At 40.5% G+C, this 22,946-nt stretch overlaps 1 protein-coding gene across 1 annotated transcript in view; it reads left to right on the top strand.

The window, feature by feature from the left end:
* Nucleotides 1-18,398, top strand: part of LOC137279182 (uncharacterized) — a 30,200-nt gene extending 11,802 nt beyond the window's left edge. The window contains exons 2-6 of the mRNA XM_067811671.1: nt 6,775-6,899; nt 12,202-12,307; nt 13,072-13,220; nt 13,862-15,811; nt 18,332-18,398. Coding sequence (XP_067667772.1) covers nt 6,775-6,899; nt 12,202-12,307; nt 13,072-13,220; nt 13,862-15,811; nt 18,332-18,398 — 2,397 coding nt within the window. The remainder of the gene's footprint in view (nt 1-6,774; nt 6,900-12,201; nt 12,308-13,071; nt 13,221-13,861; nt 15,812-18,331) is intronic.
* Nucleotides 18,399-22,946: the final 4,548 nt, after the last annotated feature.

The following is a 22,946-nucleotide window of genomic DNA, read 5'->3' as shown; positions in this document are numbered from 1 at the left end:
GATAAGTGATGATGGGGCAACATTTGTATGATGAAGCAACAGATTTGAATGATGGAGTAATATGTTTGTATGAAGGAATGATATTTTTGTATGATGGAGTAATATGTATGTGTGACAGAACAATGTGTTTTCATGATGAAGAAACACATTTGTGTTACTGTGTAATATGTTTGTATGATGAGTAATATGTTTGTACGATGGAGTAATATGTTTGTATGATGTGTATGGTTGAATAATATGTTTTATGCTGTAGTAATATGTTTGTATGATAGAGTAATATGTTTGTATGATGTGTATGGTTGAATAATATGTTTTATGCTGTAGTAATATGTTTGTACGATGGAGTAATATGTTTGTATGATGTGTATGGTTGAATAATATGTTTTATGCTGTAGTAATATGTTTGTATGATAGAGTAATATGTTTGTATGATGTGTATGGTTGAATAATATGTTTTATGCTGTAGTAATATGTTTGTATGATAGAGTAATATATATGTGTGACAGAGCAATGTATATTCATGATGAAACAACATATTTGTGTGATTGTGTCATATAATTGTATGATGTGTAATATGTTTGTATGATGAGGAGGCGTTTTCACTTGGTGGAGCCACGTGTTTGTATGATTGAGAAATGTGATATTATTAATGTAATATGTTTGTACGATTGAGTTATGTTTTTGTATGACTGAGTAATATATTTGTATGATGGGAGCCATGTGTTTGTAGGATGGAGCAACGTGTTTGTCAGTGGTGTGGTTGGTTCCATGTTGTGGTCATGTCATGACAAGGTACAGACAACTACAGTCGAGTGAGTCCTGCTACCGTAAGAGTTCCTTATGATATTTACGAAGATAATCTCGTCATGAAAAGATAATATAGATTCTAGTGTGTCTTTAAGCGTTTATGGATGTGAAGGATATTTTACAGCAACACCACGCCCCTTTGTATAACGAACAATTCTAAAATCTTTCAAATTAGATTTGGCTTAGTTTGTTCAAAACTTTCTGAATGCCACTCTAATCCTTATCAATCTCTTACCCAATTTTCCCTTAACATAACACTGCAACTTGTGCCTTTCGCTTAAGTAAATCTCCAAATCCTTGGCTTTCTCACACAAAGTCTCCGTTTTGTGAGGCTATTTACTGACTAAATCCCATCAAATACAGAAAATCCAGAGGGCAGTAGCTGTCGCGGGTAAGTCAGTTAAGCAAGGCTCCCCTACCGTTATCTACATTGCGTTTACCAAAGGAGGTAGTGTCATTCCCCGGATTCAGAGAGACAGTGTTAGTTTTAGCTTTAACTGGACAAACTATCCCCGATATGCGCATGTGTTCAGTTGTATTAGTCGGACATCTGAACAATTTCTCCTTTACTTGGAAAAAATCACATTCTAACCAACTCTTCGTTTGCATTATTGGAACTGTTTAATGGAAACAGTTTGCTGGAAACACTCCCACGCACATGACGAATGAGACAACAAGCATGTCCCCAATGACAGCAGATTAGGTTCTTATAAGTTTAATAACCGAGACAAATACATCTGGAATCAACCAACACTACACCTATTAGGTCCAAACCAGACCTGATGACCGGAACATCGATCTGTGCTTTGGCTCATAACAGTGTGTTTCCGGTGTTTGTATATTTTAATGTAATTAATTTGCAAACACAGTTTCATATTATTGAATATACCTTCTATACTTCTCCTTTAGTAGGAGTCTTGAGGAACAACAGCAACTAAGAAATCCGTATTTGAAAGAAAGCAAGCAAAGTGCTGACAGTACTCCATAATGTCGATATGAGTAAATAAATATGGGTTTACTCTGTCTTGAAAAAAATGGAAACAGTAAAGGCGAAGCGTCTGAAATAATTTTACCAGTTCCACTTAGTGACATAAAACCACAGAGCCGTTAATGATGTTTCATTTTTCATGCTCATTATTTCTTATTTATTTATTTATTTATTTATTATTTTAACAGTTCACTGTTTACGTTAGGGAATAAATCCAAAATCTGAACAGTGAACCCGGTGCTCGCCAACTTGTGATGTCCTTTAATAAAAAAACCCCGAGAAATGAGAAGCGCATGTAACATTTGTGTGTTTGTTGAATTTGTTGTGTTGAGACAGTTCTTGTGATCAGCATTAACTCCATTGCTTTATGGAGATATATAGAGTTGAAAGCTTGTGTTCACACAGTTCTTGTGATCAGCATTAACTCCATTGCTTTATGGAGATATATAGAGTTGAAAGCTTGAGTTCACATGCACTGTTCACATCCATTCAATGGATGTTGTTATGGTTTATCTTTGGTGTGTTGTTCATGGATTACAGGACGTTCATTTATCAACCTCCATTCACGTCAACGTTTCAGTTCCGAGAGACAACTAGGTGCTCAAGGCGCGTGTCCATGCACGGCTTTCTTATAAACGGTACGACAATCGTCACACCGATTAGCCCGGGCGCCTTGCCACAAGTACACCATGTGTTTAAGCAGGGGTCTTGTCTGTTGGCTGGCGGTCAAATTAAAAGACGGAAGTAAATTAACAACAAACACAAACTATGCCACCTAGATCTGAGCCTAGTTCCCCCTCCCTCTTCTGGTTTAATTAGGGCGGATGTTTTTCCTGCTGTCTATAGGTTAACAGCTTGTTTACGACACATATCAATTAGAAGTAAAACATGATCGCGTTAATAACACACAATATTTGAATTTCGTCAGATGGGTGTAACGAGCAATCTCAAGTGTGTTAACTAATACGACAAATCTGGCCACTGGCACTATCAACTTTCAGCTCAACCAAAATGCATGTTTGTTCCCCTTTTGTACCAGATACAAAGGTCTGCAAAACCCCTCAGAAAACACATGTATTGCAGGTCACGTAATCTATAAATGTGCGATCAAACCCCTCTCAAATATTGGCATATTTTTTTCTTAGATCCAAGCAAAGTATTTAATACAAAGGAAATATTGCTACCGTATGGATTCTGAGAGACTGAAGAGATTTGCTCGCTTTTTTCTCAATTTCAGAAAAAGAAAATTCAATTTTAAAGTCAGGTATCAACTGTATATACCACTATCTCCCATGAGATACCTCATTGCTTGATTCATGGCGAGCCGACAACAGATATAGATGCATCTCGATTTGCAAATGTTCTGGCCAATGGAAGAAACATATTGTCTCAAATAAACTATGTAAACGATATGTGTAAAATCCTGATGACACATATGAGGATTTGGAGAAAAGGAAAGAGCAATGCCCACGAGAACAAATATTCCTTTATGCAATCTTCAGGTACATCTTATGTGCTACAAACTATCAAATAACCGATTCTTTTAAACTGATTAACCCAACATAACTAAAAACATATGGGTGAAGTGACACCTGTTTCAGATTTAGAGGTATACATAAACATTCAGAGCGAAAAGGAGGGACGTCCGACGGACGGCGTGATAAGAGGGATGACTTCGACTTTCAGATAGGCAGCTATCCGTTTCCCTGACGTCAGACTTCTAGCATGTTCAACCTTCGAATATTTCACAGAGCATCATCCGATGTTTCACTTGTTGCAATGTTTCAGACCTGCATAAACCTACCAAAAAGGCTATATGTATAGATATATCTGAATTTTATTCATCATTGACAAAAAGGATGTTCGATGTCAACAAGACCAAAATCTGACCATCTACGGTATCATTCAGAATACATTCCAGCAAAAACTGTTTTATGTTCTGTTCTTCATACAAACGGCAATTAACCATAAAGGTCACCCAGAGTTAGCCTACAGTTAACCTTATCTTGTAGTTATATTGCAATGGCGACATCTAAGAGATTAGGCCTGTTTTAAAAACCGCTGTATCTCATTAGGAGATAAACCTACAGTCTTTTGTATTCTGAAGTTGCCTGAACGATTACACATCTCTGATTCAATTTGGAACCGAGCGTTGTAATTTTGTTCATCATTTACTTGTCGTAAATCGGCTGCTGTCTAGTGACTTTGCTTTTCGGTTTTTCACTTATGATTGTGTGGTCCTGATTTAGTGAGATTAGTGAGCGGTTTATACGTGTGATTGTTCAGGAAAAAATTCGTTATGTTTGTTTAGGTGGTGGTGTGATGTCCATTGTATGCAACCCTACGTATGGGTTAACCTCAGACACTGTTGCATCCATGACTACGTCCAAGCTATTGATAGAACTAAGTTTCCATCTGCTTTAGGGTGGACAAGTTTGTTAATTTCGAGGTATGAAATGAAACTGGGTTTCTGATTTTAATCAAATGTAGACCATAAAGTGTCAAGTAGTCATTATTCAGTTTTGTTGTGGAAAGAGGTATGACTACATTTGCTGTTCTCTAATGCCGTTATCTTCGTTTGATGTTATATGTTTACGTCAGTGTGTTGTTGTGAAAAGCCACATCTGTGTGTGTATGTGTGTGTGTGTGTGAGAGAGAAAGAGACAGAGAGAGCGAGTGAGTGTGTGCGTGTGTGCATGTGTGTGTGTGAGTGTATGTGTGTTGGTGGATGGGAGGGAGGGGGACTGGTGAGAGGAGGTAAGGAAATACAATATATGTATAGACAATTTCTATAACACACTTTAATATTTGATGAAAATACATAGTTGATATCAGGAGAAAAATATTGTGATTGGTACTTAATTGCCTTGAATGAGACATCTGTCTATGTTTTCGTGTAAACTGTAACTCGGTAATAAAGTTATGTCCCTTAGTGCCACACCAAAGCTGCTGCTACATATCTATCCTGTGACGTGATGGATTGTTTGTGAAGGCAAGAAGCATGGAGTGAGAAGTACAGTACACGAAACCAATATCGAGCCATTTAGCAAGCATATTTTTCACAACTCGCAGTAGTTAGTACTCAATCCAGAATCCACCTGCCAGCCACAGACTCATCTCATCCAATGATGCACTGATCAGTTTAAAATTTATAAACACGACCAGGTATCTGTAAATGTGGAGGTTTGATTTCAGCGGACTCGATTCCGTTGACAAATCCCACGTGTTTAGCACACTTTGCTGAAGTCCTGCCTTTTTCCTGCTCGAATCTCCAGGGAGGTGAGTCTGTAAAGAGAGTAGTCATGCATTACATGAATACCAAGCAGAGACATGTTCCCCTGGGCAGAAAGTGTGGGCTGAGTGTGTGTGTAATACCTTTTTGTGAAATGTTGCGCTTATGTAATCCGTGTTGAATGAAATAACAATGCCCATTCGCGAGTACCTAAATGAGCCAGCATTGCCTTCATTACCGTGGAGTCAGTACATAATTTAACGACAGGGATAATGACAGGTGGAAAGCTCTATGTAGGTGGTTTGCGTTAATTTAAAAAATCAATAGCTCTACTATGGGGTAGTCGTTTCAGCTGCCAAACATACGTTAGAAAGAAGTATCGTTATTGGTTAGCAGGACATGGTTAATTTTGAACTGCAACGACATGTATACCTTATGTGAGCGCTAAGGAGCAGTGGTTAATAATGTTTAAACTCAGTTGTCAGATAGTGCTCGAGTATCATTTTCACATAGTGGTTAAGTGGCAATGTCACAAAGTGTGCTAGCGTCATTGTTATTTAGTGTTTAAGCAATTTGAGTATCATGTAGTGTTTCAGATAGTATTCAAGTGCTATTACCACTTAGTATTTGAGAATCACACTTTGTATTAGGATCAAATATGTCAAGTAGTGTCTAATCATTAATCATTTTGTCAGATGGTGTCAGATAGTGAAATTCATATGTTAGATAGTGAGGAGGTAAGGAGATTTCATGTCAGGCCAGAGGTGTCTGTTTTATCGAAGTCTGTCTGTAGTAAAGGATCACATCTGGAATATACCGTGATGCTAGTTCAAAATAAAAGCAGCGACTCTTACACAGCAAGCATTCTTTCTAATAAAACATCAGGAGTTGGCCACTCAGAGGCAACACAGAACCCAGTGTTGATCTGTGCTGCTGGCTCCACACATTGGAAGGCGTTAAGACAAAACGTAAATGATGAGAGCAGAACTCCACTCCTGTCACCTGCTCCAAGATGCGGGGTCAATTGGGGTTAGCAAATCGAAACCTGTACATGTGAAATTTCAGCAAGCGTAGCTCTGAGTAACATCTGTGTGAACGTGACACTGTCACCAGAACCCGGTAATCATTCCTCTTCCAGAGCCATGTCCACGTGACAACCAATTGCATATCTCGAAAACGTGTTACATGTTAGTTATGCCGAGTTTCAATACACTGGTGGCTACGTCGGCGTCATACCTGCCGTCGTTCACTGACCGAATATTTGCTGAATGTTACCAAATTGTCCCAGAGGTTAGATTTGCCACTGCGATTTCCCTTGAACTTGACACCATCACGCCACTTCACCACTTGGACCTTGTGGTTCATGATGAACCCAAATGACCCTTACATCGTAGCGGACTGATCGGGATGACATCAGTAAATGACATTTTGAAGAAGTAGCATTGTCTCAGTTAAACAAATACGTAGCTCAGAATGTTATCAAGTGTCCTTACTGGGGCACGGATATTTATAACCAACTGTTAACATTTCTTTATGTAACCATACCTCGGTCTGCTATAAAAGCAAATTATCTTTTGATAGTCTTCTGGCAGATACTGCTGACGTTTGAATTAACGCCAATGGTGACCTTCCTTGCACAGGTGAAGCTTAAGTATATACAGGCAAGCACTCTCTGTTTGCATCACAAATCTGGAGTATGTAAATACATGTGAGCTTGACACTAACCAAATATCACGATATGTTTCAGGGTGCAGGTGAATGCAATACCGAGCTGTCAGTTGACGGAATACAAGGGAACGTCCTCCATGACCTCTGTTCCCTGACCTCGACCCCCGGGGTCAGCCTCGTTCTCACGTGTAAAGACCAAGAGAGGTGAGAGTGTTGGCATAACCATCATACTTTAGCAGTCAGATGTTTTTCAGGCGATATCACACATTCAGTTACTGTAGCCTCTCTACACAACCGAAAATACTTGAGGTTCAAAGTGGCGTGCAGCTTGCTATTATTTCCTTTTGTGGATTAGGTGGACAGTGTGTAAGATCCATGTTACCCAAACCCAGACCTTTCTTTCTTGACGAATTGATCCAGAATTGATTTCGTTAAGACTAACCGGCTTATGAAAACCTTGCGGTCAACACGTTACACGTACAGACATGATCAGAGGCTGGTGAAATGGGGTTTAGCATCGAAATTTTTTATTGCCTAACTACGTTCACACACGTCTGTACCAAGACTAAAGTTGCTCTTTACTGAGATGCCCTTGTGTTGAACATACATAAATCGGTCAGACACGATTCACTGACTCCGAGTCAACCAACACCTGTTGTATCCTGTTCATCTCGACTGCCAGGGACGGTGAACATCTTGTTGGTAAGTGAGTGACATGAGTTTCACCCAGTATGTCACTAATTTCACCCAGGGAAACCAGGAATGGGCCTTGCACATGTACAAAATGGGGGTATCAAACACAGGCTCTCGACTACCCCACTGCCTGATCACCCTGTTTCGTCTGTTGGTGTGATGCTCTCATGGAACTTCAAAAAGTACGCGCGCCGGGCAGTCATGCTAAGAAAATGGTAAAACCTGTCCTTTTGGATAGGATGGGGAATCCACTCGTTATAATAGTAGGTCAAATAAATGTAAATACGTCCACGGAAATGGAAACTTTTTAAGGTTTTTTTTTTCATTTTCAAGTAGATTCCCCATGAAAGGTAGTTTATAGCCGTAGGTTAAATGCGAAACGCAGTTTCTTTAAATGCAATTTGAAAAACTTCAGTGATACCTGAAATCGGGTGATGCTGAATGAAAGAAGGTCAAAAGCCAGGTAAATACCCCATGCGCACGCCGCCACTGCAATTGGGCAATTACGGCTTTTTCATGCAGACCACACGTCAACTTCTGTCCGTCTGTTTTACTCAATACGTTAAGAAAATGTTACCATTTCTTTGGGTTTCATCTTTTGTGACCGCGGGTTAAGAAAACAAACGTCTGGGCAAATAGTGTCTATTACCTGACACCAACACTCTGAACTGAAAGCGAAAATTCGAGGGATTCGTTCAAACAGATACCACAGAAATGTCCCTTGTTGTTCAGTATGGACGGGTAGTTGTCATTACAGAGCGTTTGATTTATGAGTGGTAGTTTCTTGCTTGACAGGTTTCTTGGTTGATGCAGAACATAAAGTCTAAATATTGTCTGTGCTCCCCTCGCCTCAGTATTGATGTTTCGAGAGTTTATATAATTGTTACAATATGTGTGTATGGGATTACGGCTCTTTCAAATATAACACGAAGCACAAAATTATTGACGATGAAAATATTTAGGTATTGGTGATTCACAGTCGAGTTAATATTGACACAAATTGAGAAACATCTATCGCCGATTCTGACTCGGCGTGCACGTTGCTGTTTTTGAAGGTATCGACATGTATCAAAACTATATAAACACTGACGTAAGCAGCTAATTGCAAAATATGTTGGCGAGACACAGCTCCTCAGTTTGACCGTGTACCACTGCACCAAGATGTCAAACTTTCAGTAATGCAAGCTAAATATGTCATAACAACATCAGATGTTGCTGAAGCTAATGCATAACTAAGACTGATTGAATAGACAGCGTAAATGGTGTGTGTGTGCGTAGCACTCTGATATTGCTGGATTATTGCTAAAAACAGCGTAAAACAAAACATACCCACTTAGTATCTTTAACTCACGATGACCCTTGAAGGTCCGGGGTAGAATAGGCCTTCAGCAACCCATGCTTGCCATAACAGCCGGCTATGCTTGTGGTCAGAGGCGACGAACGTGATCGGGTGGTCAGGCTCGCTGACTTGGTTGACACATGTTATCTGTTCCCAATTGTGCAGATCGATACTCATGCTGTTGATCACTGGATTGTCTGGTCCAGACTCGATTATTCACAGACCCCCGCCATATAACTGGAATATTGCTGAGTGCGACATAAAACTAAACTCACTCACTCATTTAATTCAAGGTATCGCACTATTCCACAGACTTTCAAGCAATTTGCATGGGCAGGTTTTCAGGACTTTTCGCTGTCCTGTAATTATATGAATTTCTCTATTGGTAAAGACAGCCGATTTGAATCCACTGTGTAGTGTACATAAGATATGACCTGTCTGCAGTGAAAGCGTATCGATGAATTTCACTTTACATAAAAAAGTAAACCAAAAGTGGAATTAAGATTGCGCATCCTCATAATTTTACCTTGCCAATGAAAATTTATCCAAGGATGATTAAAAGTCAGAGATTTCATTGTTTAATTGGCAAGGTAAAATTATGAGGATTCACAATCCTAATTTCACTTTATTCGACTATAACAAGCTGATCTTGTCCATATCTCGTTTTTCTAAAGCAATATACTACGTCCAAGACTCCACGATGCAACCCTAGCAGTTAGTTAGTACCTGGCCGTCTGTCGAGTACACGTTTTGATCAGCCATACCTTGTGTGCAGGTGCAGCGGTTAATGTTGAAATAACGCATAGTGTGAAATTATGTAATGACTAGATATTGCTCTCAGCTGCAGCGCCGAGACATTCCAAATTTACACATCAATGATTAGAACATTCATGTCATCACTTCCCTTCCTTTTTTCTGTTGGTGGCAATAATTGAGTATTTTTGAAAATACCTTAGCTGTTGCATAACAATTATTGGGACAGTCGCAGCTGCGTAAGTTCAACAACGTATTTGTAGCAAACACTTTTTAGGAAATCCAGAAAACATGCTGTTTTTGACGTGAGGGTGGTGACTAATGTTTATGTGAATGTTTACAATACCGGTATTGGTTAAAGTAAGATGAAACTTCGCATGTCATGTACAAATTTAAAGTATGCGGAACTGCTAATCCATATTTGGCTAGGTGCAACAATCCTCTGTTTGCTACATGGTATTGCTATGGTATTTTATGTCTGTTGTTGTTGTTGTTGAACGCCGTTATTAGCAATATTCCAACAATGTGGCGACGGTCTGGACCAGACAATCCAAATGATCATCTTCATGTACATCGATTTATGTATCTGAGAGGCATTTTCTGAATACCCAATAACGGTCGTGTGTGGTACTGCTTTAAAAGGATGGACTTTGAGTCAGTAAGCAGAGCCGGTTTACTGGTTTACGAAACAAACATACAGATCATGAGGGTTTTAATTAGTATAACCGTGCATATTACTAGAAATACACACAACAGATGCAGTGGGAAATATTGCCCTTAACCTTCACAGTATTTGTACGAGGCATAGACCGAGAGAATATTTCCAAAACAAAATTATTGTTTCACGGCTTAAAAATTGTGTGATTTAAACCATGCAAACATTTTCCCCTTTCTTTGGTGCTTGTTAAAATCAACAGTGTAGAGCATCTTCTGATACTTGACTCGTGTATTCAGAAGGGTAAAGGCTCTCAAGGCCTTAATATTTGACCACAAACCTTTTTCAGCAGAAACCGATATGTCCCTGACACGATGACAAAGCAACCCATACCCCATCTCACACAACACTAAATCCTGAACACACTCATGCCCCTTCCTCACACGTTGATTTCCACTTCATCAATGGTCTGAAATGGTAATTATGCAGCGAAGAAATTTGACACCTTACGCGAAATTCACACCTGCATGCCAAGGTAACAGAGGTTCTCTCATCCCCTGCGTTTCACACCAATTGTGATGACACTACAAAGCCTGTCATAATATTTAGAGTCAATATCTCTCTGTTAGTACAGAACTGCTAACACCACTCCGTCATCACCGCCAGTAATGTCATGCTTTACTGATTCAGTAGGCGAACTTCTTTCTCACTAACTAAGCAATTCGAGGGCGAACCTCTTTTGGTACTAATGATTGGTGTGTTTGCTATCGTTGAATGATGAGAAATAGTTTCGATACAAATTTGTCTTGATATGCATTCCTGCCCAACGTAGCTTACATGCATCTGTTTGGAGACATTGAACAGGCAAATTTATCCAACACTTGTCTCTTTACGGCATCAATAGAACAACGTGTGACGCCCTGTTAAACACACAACATACGAATCATCTCGACCGTAGATCGGAGTCCGAACATTCTCTCCTTTATGCTAAAAATGCAAAGAATATGATAAGACCAGTTATGACGTTGTTCAGGGCGTAATCCAGAAACACCATTGACTTAATGTTAAACAAATGTTGCTTACTGTTAAAGATAGGGCGAATGTGTCCGCGAACTGTAGACCAGAAAAAGTGCCAAATTATTCTTAAATACAAGCTGTAGAATCATTTGAAAGCACACTTGCATGATCATTTCGCCATGGATGAAAGGACAAGATAAGCATGTTATTGATTATTTGTATGACCAGTAAAAGCCTCAGCTGCTGTGGTTTATTTTTTAAATTCATATTTATGTTCCCATCAGTACAAGGTTCGTTGGAGAATATATATATGTATATATACATGTAGGACGAATGTGTCCGCGAACTGTAGACCAGAAAAAGTGACGTGCCAAATTATTCTTAAATACAAGCTGTAAAATCATTTGAAAGCACACTTGCATGATCATTCGTCATGGATGAAAGGACAAGATAAGTATGTTATTGATTATTTGATGACCAGTAAAAGGCATCAGGTTCATTTTTTAAATTCTTATTTATGTTCCCATCAATACAAGGTTCTTTCGAGAATATATACATGTAGTGGTATGTGATGTGAGTATGTGTCACTGATACATTGAATATACATGCAAATGGAAGTTCTGCGGTTTCCAATGGCCATACTGTGTCAGTTAGTGGGACTAGAGAAAACCATTTTCGTATATTTTTCGAAAACATTCTTTCTTTTTGGTTTTCAACCATGCATATGTCTTTTTAAAATCTTTATAACGTTTTCTAAGTTAGGGATTCTTTTCTTCAGGGTGCAAACATAGATGTGTCTTTCAGCCGAAATTACTGTGTGATAATGTAGCAGGTTAAAACTTAGAGTACCAATTCCTACATGTTTTGATTAATCAAAATTTGAAGTTCATTCCAAATATTCGTTGTAGTTGATTGTCCCAAACGCTGATCCCTACTAGCATAGATATAATTTTCTTTAAGGTCAACGTGTTTCCTTGGTGTTGCATTTAATGTCCTCGTCAAAACACATACCTATCGGGTTGTATATTTTCTTTTGTTTCTCTCTCCAGTTTTAAATGTCTCCAACCTATCGACCCTATAGTGTTGGACGTATGTCAGGAAGAACGGCAGCTCTCCAAGGTGGTCGCTATCTCCAGGTCCAATTCCAAGCAATATGTGAGTTGAAGACACCTTGCACCAATGCAGTCATTACCACATGTATCCGTCCACCAGATACCACTGTTTGTCTTCATTAACCAGTGTCAGTTCAGACACACTTACCGATTGTGTTTTGTTACATGTCCGGTGTTAGAATGTGTGCAATGTTGGAGCATGGACACACGAGTCACCGGGATACTTTCACTTGGTCCAGTACTGACACTTTCATAACGTTCACTCAGTTGCATGTTATTATCCTGGTTAACTAGTTTATATTGACACATTGGTTCACAAAGACAATGGTACCAGTAAACTTGTCATCAACATACACTGCGTAGAAATATACTTTCCACAGTTCGAAACATGAACTGTGTGAGTGAAATTGCTGATGCAATGACGTCTAATAATGTTAATATACTTTATCTAGTCTTCATAATATGCACGTGGCTCGTGGTTTAAACTTGACACTCAACCCATTTCAGCATGCTCTGAGACGTAATGCAATCTTAAAACACTTAGTATAAAAAGTATGCAGTTAGTAAATCACGATGATTATGGCTGTACAGGCATGCATATTAAGATGGCTCATGACTCATCTATCTTGTTAAAAGTAGCAAAAGAACCAATTCCTTACTCATAAAATGTTCATTATTAAAATAGACTCCACTGTGCGATTCAAACAAGACATGTATTAAGAAGAAAACGTTTCCGACTTTAATGATTGCTATTTCACATGGTCCATCGTGTTTTTCCTCTGTATGTGTCTATTGACGATGTTACAGGGGGGCAGTCTGTCGGTGGAGTTGTCACTAATGGTTCAGGATGACGACGTTGCCAAAGTCTTGGACGTGTTTCAAGTTCACTCCAGCCTCCAGTCTACCAGCGAGGGCGTCACGAGACTCGAGGCGATTGGTCGAGATAGACAAACCAGGTGAACACGACTGACAGAGGTGTTAATTTGATATTCGTCGATATCATGATGCACTGAATCATCATAAACGGGGACTTTGGGTAATCATTGCCTATGAGAATGGTGTAATGAAGAGGATAGAACTTTTTCTTTTGCTGTCAAATTAAATTGCCCGTACGTTATACGAATATGCTTTCAGTCAAATTGTATGGGCCAAATGGCCGAAGAAATATCTCCCTTTAATAAGTTCAACATGAACATTCACCCGATCCTTTGCTATCTTGATGGAATAACGATGCTTTGTAAGATTTCTCATCATCAGTCGTGGGCTGATATGCGTATATGATAGTTTCCCCATTTACAGTACATTTCCTGAATTGGATGTATTCTGGTTATGTGACGTGCCCATTTTCAGACAAATAATATATTATATACTAATTACTGCAAATAATTACTAGCCCGGTGCACATAAATGACAGAACCAAATCCAATGGTAGTCGAATTACATTTGCGTTATGAAGTAAAACGGCCGTGCAGTTATGTCAGTGCTACGACTGGCATTATTGGATAAGAATTCAAATGGGTAATGTACATGTTGTAGTTATGAAAAACTGAAACTGTGCAAAAACATTATTGTAATATGATGATATATTATATTTCAGGATACAACTTGCCTTGCACCGGACCTGCATCTCTCCAAGCATGGTGCTTTTGGATCGGTCTAGGAGAGAAAACAAACTGCGTAATGGGCCAGTTCAGATCAGTATCACAGACCGGTTGCAGAGTGGCTCAGCAAGAGAAGAGAGTGTTTTCTCTGGTGAAGGTGAGCAGGGATCACCATCTTTTGACGAGGTTGTGAAAGACTCTCTCCATCGGCTTCAGCAGATGATGAATTCGATTGCTTTAAGCCATGCTACAGCTTCTGACACTCCAGGATCTTCCTCCGTTCAGACAAAGGCGGCAACACAGACGACAACGCCTTCACCTACACTCTCGTCTACTCAATATTTAACGACGTCAAAGTCACAATCAGTTTCGGGTGCATCAAGTGCAACTACAAGTCCAATCAGTAAGACTGCCAGCGTTTCAACAGTCCCGCCCACAGACAACAAATCTGTAGCTGACGTTAAGGGGAATATTGAACTTAAAACAGATGAAAAAACACAGCCGCTTTTAGTTCAAAATGAAGACTTTAAATGGGCAGCGGATGAACAAGAACCCCGTGTCATAAAACAGATAAATGATCAGGATTTTCTTGATCAGCTTTTGGATTCCCTCCGCGACGGTGCTAATGAAAATCCTGTCAGAGGCCCTCCTGCACCTCTTGCGTTCTCCAAACCGCATGTTCCAGTTCCAACAACTACCTCGTCGACTGCACCTCCTGCGCCACCACCAGAGCCAATTAGAACTGCGCCTATTTCGTCGACAATTGAAACACCATCAGCTCGAGTAGTTGAATTCAACCCATGGTCTGAAATAACCAAATCGAACTCAACAAACAGTACCGATGATGCTAAAATAAGTTTAAATACTGGTGTGGGTGATGCCAATACTCTCAGCCCACTTACAGGTGTGCCTACAGGGAAGCCCAAGGTAAACGCAGATGACGCAACGATTGGTTCAGTTACTGTACCACGTCCAAGCTCAACTTCAACACCGACAAGCAGTATGTCACAAGAACCACCCATGTCACAGAAGACAGACTCCACGTTAGAACCTGGACCAACAGACATGTTCGTACCAAATAACCCACCAGTCGCTAGAGTGACCAAACAAGCAGCAACAACAGACATTTCGTCCAAGATCTCTGACACAACTACAGTGTTAACATCATCTACGACATCAGCAACATCCGCAATTGATACAGACAATAACAAATCTAGGAAACTTACGTTGCATGACACCACAACTGAGTTTAGGGAAACTGCTAACGATGACATCGGGTCTCAGACAACTACTGGTGAGACTGAAGACACAGCAACAACACAAACACCTTCGACATCAACAATAAAAACATCAACAACACCTACAACGACAACTATCACAACAGAGGCATCAACATCAACTCCAACACCGACAACTATTACAACTGAGGCATCAAAATCAGCATCAACACCAACAACGACGACAAAGCCTACAGCAACTGAAGCAACAACTGCAAAGGAATTGCCGACTACATCGACTGAAAGATCAACTGAAACACAAAGCACGGGTCCGACAATTAACAAGAGCTCATCCAATAAGATATCCTCAACAACAGCTACGACAAGTGCATTGCCCATCACCCCAAATACGACAGCGATGAAAACAACGTCTACTTTGAAAATATCCCAAACTGTGACACCTGTAATCAATTCCTCTTCAACATCAACAAAGTCATCGGCCAGTACTGATCCTGTGATAACAACACCTTCCGATGACCTGTCGTCAGGACATACGCCAGGCCCACTGTTGGCAACCAGCAGTGATTCCAAAGCTAAAGGACTTTCTATTTCCGTTTCCGGTGATCCGGAAAATGACGACACTTTCTGGCCAATCGTAGCAGCAATGGTGATTGGGATACCGTCAATCATCGTGTTTGGAATAGCTATAACTGTCATTCATAAAAGGAGGTTAGGCCACCCTACACGTTTTAGATCACCGTCCATGTACCCATCGCTTTAGTGCGCACGTCACGCTTCACCCCAGCACCCACAAGTCAAGGTAGGCATGCGCAGTGAGCATATCCTGTGCAGTGACCTTGACTTTTACTCCCTATACGTAATGCATTATACAGCATCCTGTATTGTTATTCACCTGACTAACAGCATGTATTGTACTACCTTGTATGGTCGTGATAGATCTCGGCACCTGCACTGCATGCAGTAGGTTATCTAGAACTGTAGAGGACGATATATATCTGACCACCCGGCGTCGAGCAAAACACATACACCGTCTTAGCCAGTTGCACATAAGGCTTTAGAACTGAGTTGGCTCGAGCTTTCTGATATTCCCAGCAAACTATCATATGTTTCAAGTTCCTTAAACGCCCTACATGGTGCTAGTTCAATGTTATTGAGTAACAGCCACTAAATATCATGATATGCGATAGTAAGTGACAAGCATCATACGTTAAATATCATAAGTTCAATAAATTGAAACACTGCATCTGTGCCTCTCTCAGCGAGAGTATTGCTGAACAAATGCCCACGTTCCTGAGACAACCACTGTACGTAACGATGACATGAATCAACACTTGCTGGGAGTGTCAATTTACCGACTCGAGAAACTTTTTCATTAGGAAATCTAGTTCTCTTATTGAGATACATCTGATACATCTGAGTAGAGTTCCTATACATTAGCTAGAACTGTCGCAGTCAGCATCACTTCCTAGTTCAGCAACAATGCTAAACCACACAGAAGTGAAATGGTAGTTTACCTATGTCATCCACTTTTCCGTTTAACTTCTAAATGATTATGATAAGACAAAAAGAAGTAAACTCTGTCGCCATCATACAGTGTCTAGATTTAAGAGCCCTGGACGATCTGGAGGCATGTCCTGTTGCATTCCCCTGTAATCGTCAAGCCGGTTATCTCATGTAAGCTATAAACAGTCCGACGGCTCGCACAGCGACCCGAGAATGTGTTCCAATGATGTAAAGTCTTGACGGGTCTGTACATCTACAGACATTACTCAGCAGATGCAAAAAATGATAAATTTAAGTACGGACTATTTTGGTCGTTTCTTAACTGAGCACTTAGGCTACAATGCATCAATGAAATCTCATTGAGACGAGTATTTCTATTACTTGTGTTATACATATATAATTGCTAGCACTTTATTGTTGCAAGGTGCAGTATGTGACTTCGTGGAGAACATACCGTTACAGACAGACGCTAACGATGTACAAGCCTTGTATTAACACGACCTGTCTTCTTTGAGTACAAAGCGGGTCACGTGATAAAGTCATTTCATTGTGTTAGAAGTTTTCAGATGGCCACAGGTTAGGATGTGAAGATTTGGCACGTTCGTACGGCTTAACCTCATTGTGTGTACACACTGAAGCCCGCCTCGTCACAATGCATGGCTGTTCGCACAAAGGATACAACATCTCCGAAACAATGTGTTACATGTCTGTCTCAGTAGTGAACGGGAAATTGCTTAAATGTTTTGAATATATTGCTGGCCACAAAGTGAACTTGCAAATCTTATACTGTCTTAAAAACGTGTAAATTAAATTAGCTGTATGCTATACAAGTTTATAGTTTAGTTATGAGAGCAAATCTAAAGTATACGTATTGGAGCAGAATAATAGTAATGAAACTAAACATCGTGACCGCGTAGCTCTTCTGGCAGGTATGACTGGACAAATTAGATATCTGCTGAAATAATAGTTCTTTTATGTGTTGTTTTACTTTTTAGGGACATAATAGGATTAATAAGACTTTTAGTTATGAAAGATCGAACAAAAACGCAAACTAACCTACTCAGTTCGGGGTAATTTTAACTGAATTGGTTAGCTTAATAATAAAATGCAATAATATTGTGTTCCATCACGAGAAAACATTTTAAAACAAATATTTCAAAAAGTGAAGCAAATTAAACTGAACAGCCGCTAGTTAAACCCATCAAGAATTAATCATGTGTTTACTGCTGGGAAGACACGTTTTGACAAGTGCCGTAGAAATATAGTGGAAATTGTACAAAAAGGCCAGGATATACAATGTACAAAAGTGCCGTTCTTAACAAAGTCCATACAGGTATCATGCTGTTGGGCGCGGCGTTTATTAACAACAAACAACTAACTTAAGTAAGTCTGTACATGTAGTTGTGCACGAATATGCCAGCTTTTGGAAGTTTCAAAGTATCATGTATACGTCAAGGTGACATTCGTGTTAACACTACCAGTTAGAATAAGGGGAAGGAATAGTATAACACAGCATTTGAAATCAGCGTTCGATGACCACCTTCACTGAAAAAAACACATACTGCAATTAATTACAATTAAGACAATGTAATGGAATAGTAAGGTAAGTGTGATATTGAACATACACATTTTAAAAATAGTCAGTAGTGCACAATTGCAGGGTGAATGTCCTGTCAACCTATGTAAATGCGAATGTACTAATAACTTCAATTTGCTTTCTTTCAGGAAAATCGACACCAGCCGAGCATTTTATTTAGGAGGGCATCACCACAGGCATTCAATTGATGTTTGACATTCTCGGATAAGCCAAGAGCGTTCTGAAAGCTATGTGTGATTCCAAACATGAATTTCTCAAAATTTTAATAATTTTGATATTTTTATACTTTGGTGTGTAAATGTTGTGTGTAATGTCGATGTTGTGTCGTGATGTCTGAACGGTCAGTGTGCATGTAAATTCAAAACGCTTTTGGCTTATCGTGTCTCCGTGTTACATCTGCTCAATGAACAGGCTTGGGGCTGGTGCTGCTGCTAGCATCAACCCCGGCAAGCTAGTATTGTCCAGTCTTATCCCATCACAGTCTTAGTGTCAAGATCTCAGTCACAGTGACGCCAGGTACGACTGGAGGGCAAAACATTCGTGGAATGAGATTTGTTGCATTTTTGTTATGCCAGTATATTGATATTGTTTCTTGTGGTGCATACTCGCAGATTGTTGTATTTTGATTCAGTGTACGGTCTGAATTGTCAACATGCGGACTTGGGTGCCATTTTCACTATACTGCCTTTGAATATGAAGCCATGCCGTCAAACGGCTTATAGTCGCTTGTGCTCGATCAAGATCCTCAACGTCCCCACCCACCCAACAAACCCCCAACCCCCCCACCCCCGCGTAGACCTAGATCTAGACTGAACCCCTACCCTCACACCCCTTACAGCACCTAGATCCACATCGAACTCCTCGACGTTCACCCTACGTACAAGCTAGATCCAGACTAACCCCCTCCCTTCACACTCTTTGCAGAACCTCGATTCAGACTGAACCCCTATCCTCACACCCCATACAGCACCTCGATTCAGACTGAAGTCCTCGACGTCCACCCCACATAGAGCCTAGATCCAGAAAGAACTCCTCGACAGTCACCCCACGTAGAACCTACATCGAGACTGACCACCTCCCCTCACACCCCTTGCAGAGTTTAGATCCACACTGACCCCCTCCCCTCACACCCCAAGTAGAACCTAGATCCAGACTGAACTCCGCGACATTCACCCCACGTAGAACCTAGATCGAGACTGACCCCCTCCCCTCACACCCCAAGTAGAACCTAGATCCAGACTTAACTCCGTGTTGTCCACCCCAGGTAGGACCTAGATCCAGACTGACCCTCTCCCCTCATACCCCTTGCAGAACCTAGATCCAGACTGGACTCTTCGACGTCCACCCCACATACAACGTAGATACAGACTGAACCATTTCCCTTACACCCCTGACAACACTTAGATCCAGAATGAATTCGATGTTCACCCTTGCGGAACTTAGATCCAGACCGATCTCGTCGACGTTCACACCACGTAGAACCTAGATCCAGACTGAACTCCTCACATCGCACCCCTAGCAGAACCGGGATCAAGTCTCTTACCGTTTGGTCCATCATAGAACATACATCGACCCTGAACTTTTGTCTTTTCCGCCTCATAGAGCCTAGGTCCACAGTGAACCCCTCCCCAGTCATCTCTCAAGCATGCAACCATCAAACAAGTGTCGTACATAGGTTCTCTAACCATAAACCATGTGCTGGGATCGCGATGGTCTGAACCTGGCGTTGACAAGGCAGGAAGTACAATCGCAATGGTCTGAGCCTGGCGTAGACAAGGCAGGACGTACAATCCGGGTCAGGTACCACGATGCTTTGCTTCCCACAGCAGGTGGTGACGTCACGTACATCAAGAATTCTCACTTTAGCGCAGGACTATGAACTGCACAGTCTACTGTCAGTCTACTGGTACTTACGCTTAACTGAGTTTTGCAAACGCAAGCTAGACGTCGATGTTTTCTTCTTGTCTATTTATTTCACCTAACATTGTGTAAAGATCATCATACCATGTGTATATTTATATGTGTGTAGTTGTACATTCATGTATATAGAAATACCTATCCATCATTGCCAATATGCATTCGTGAACAGAACGCAAATATCACTGATTTTGTACAATGCAGCTATTTACCAGCTTGTTTTATAAGGGTGCCCACAAGCGAAACAAACAGGTTGTTATGAAAACAAGTATCTCCATGCAATTGTGTTCAGAGGGGTTGAAACGATTCATTGAATCGGCCATTCATCCTGTCAGGAGTGTAGGCAATTAAAGGGGAAGTATGAAGTATATACCTGTGTGCATTCCACACAAATACCATTCTGCTGTAATATTGCTAAAGGTGGTGTAAAGCCTGACTCCCTCTCGGATAAAGTCTCTCTGTCGTATCACAATAGTACGTTACTTACTTCAGTACAGTGTGAGATGTTATGCATTGTGACATCAGTCCGTCTGAGCTCTTACAATGTGTGAATGCACACGTTATCCACGACTTGCATGATCCTTCCCGCATTAGAGGTGGTCATCGAGGCATTCTGAACGACTGCAAGACTGAATTAACGCGTCCTATAAATATCCAACGAAGGTCTTCTCTTTAAGCCGCACAGCGCCTTGATTAACGTATCAGATATCACTAACAGTTAACTGTCCAATAAGTGTATATTCCGGCTGAATGATATAAAGCCTAAACCCTACAGCATATACAGCCTACTCTCTACGGGATATAAAGCCCCCTGTCAACATGTTTGTGAAATGAGCCGCATGGTGACTTTCAGTGAAGCCGTGATATAACTGAAATATTGTTTAACCGGTAAATTCGCTGTGGGTAATTGTTTCCCACTTTACACATGTACATAAGTAATGTATCTTGCGTTGCATCCATCTGTACATACATTCTGTACTGATTCGTATATACTCAACATCATTTCTTCACCGTTGGTATATTCCAATAAAACAATATCAGTATAATCGTTCGTGTGTTTGTATAATTGTTTGTTTGGGGACAAATAGAGGAATATGTATTTTGTCATAGTGTGACACAAAGCTGTATAGGGATTTTCTGAAAAGAAAGTATCACCATGCTACAGACGAAAGATAATGGCTTAAGAGACACAGTCACGCACACACACGTGCGCGCACATACACACACGCACACACACGGACAGACAGACACACCGTCATGTGTTGAGGCCCAAGTTGAAACGTAAACGTTAGCTTGGAATCAGTCCGTTAACGAACTCGATGTGAAACCAACAAATAACGTAGAAGTGTGCTGTAATTAACAATATTTCATTCTGTAATTACGAAATTCAAGAATCAATACAACAGCATCACTGTGACTGTACCAAACAGCGTCAAACGCTACAGCTACTATTACAAGAGTAAAAACAAGTATAACACGCGAGCAGTGATTATGTGTGCAGCTTGTCCGGCTTGACCTGAGTTACGCCACATATGCATGAACCGTAGGTCAGTTGGCACAAACGGCAGGTCTAGTTAACTTCATTAAATAGGGGAGTAGAGAATGTTAAAGGTCGACCTTGTCTTGGTTGTTCTTAAAAGCTTGACAATCAACTGACAAAGGCGAACCCCTTCACAGTAATAGACCCAGCCAGTTGTGACACGGCCATGCAGTGCGTTATTATGCGCTTGATCACTTCAAGCTGTAGATATAAGAACAACTGTGGTAATATTCACCATAAACTGGCGTCGCTGTGACTTGAGATGTAATATGAGATGGGAAGCAATAGCTTGCTCCACTAATACATTGAGAAAAATAATATACTAATGTTAACTGCATCAGAGGAGGATTAATATATTCCAGCTCTCTGTTTAGAGGTAGCTCAAGTTTAAATAAAGCACACCACCGCCTCTTCTGACTTTCAAGGTACAACGTTTCGCGAGAAGATTTGTTGCATAACTTATAACACTGCATCTTAACAAGACACACACGCGCAGGTACGCACACACACATGCATGTGCGTGGGTGTGAGGACGCATCGACGTAACCTATGACGGACGCATGTGAACAGCTGCGGACGTTTGTCAAACGTTCTTCTGTCTGTCATTATACAGTGAGAAGTTCCACTGGCTCAGTGTCACGTGGCATGAGAGACCACTCTATCGTCACATTACCTCAGTGCTTCATCACAGATAGTAATCGTGTTATCGCCTCGGTTCCATACACGAAACACTCACATAGAAAATCAGTCATATTTTCGGATGCGTTCGAAGTGACATTTACATTCATTTCACTGGTAAACACTTCATCTAGCTAACATGGCAGCTAAACATGAACTGTGTAATTGCACAATCTATGTGTACAGCGTAACACCTTCGGGTCGTACATGTGGTCTATGTATGGCCATCTCGTACTTTTGTCCACTACACTTACACATTTTACTTACGACTCGTTGAGTATTCATTGGAAAATGCACTGCACAACCCACAAACACCCTTTGACATAATGCACATATTAATATTATATCCGGCTCATTTACACAATATTTTTTTCAAATTACAACACGAATGATGTTTCGATATTTTAGTTTGTTATTTCGCAATCGTCAAACGTTGTACGCACGTAGAAGTCGATATGTTTAGGTCTTGTCTCATATCAAGAGCAGATAACTCTATGGAATATTGATTTAGATGGTAGAGCTCCCGTTAGCTATAAATAGACTGTGCTGTCCCTGACTAAGTTGTCTCTGATCGCAACAACGACTGTACGTTGTACCTACGTCGCCCT

The sequence above is a fragment of the Haliotis asinina genome, chromosome 3 (genome assembly GCF_037392515.1).
Source record: "Haliotis asinina isolate JCU_RB_2024 chromosome 3, JCU_Hal_asi_v2, whole genome shotgun sequence".
NCBI lineage: Eukaryota > Metazoa > Mollusca > Gastropoda > Lepetellida > Haliotidae > Haliotis > Haliotis asinina.
Note: the sequence above shows the minus strand (reverse complement) of the source record. Positions and strands in the feature narration are given on the sequence as shown.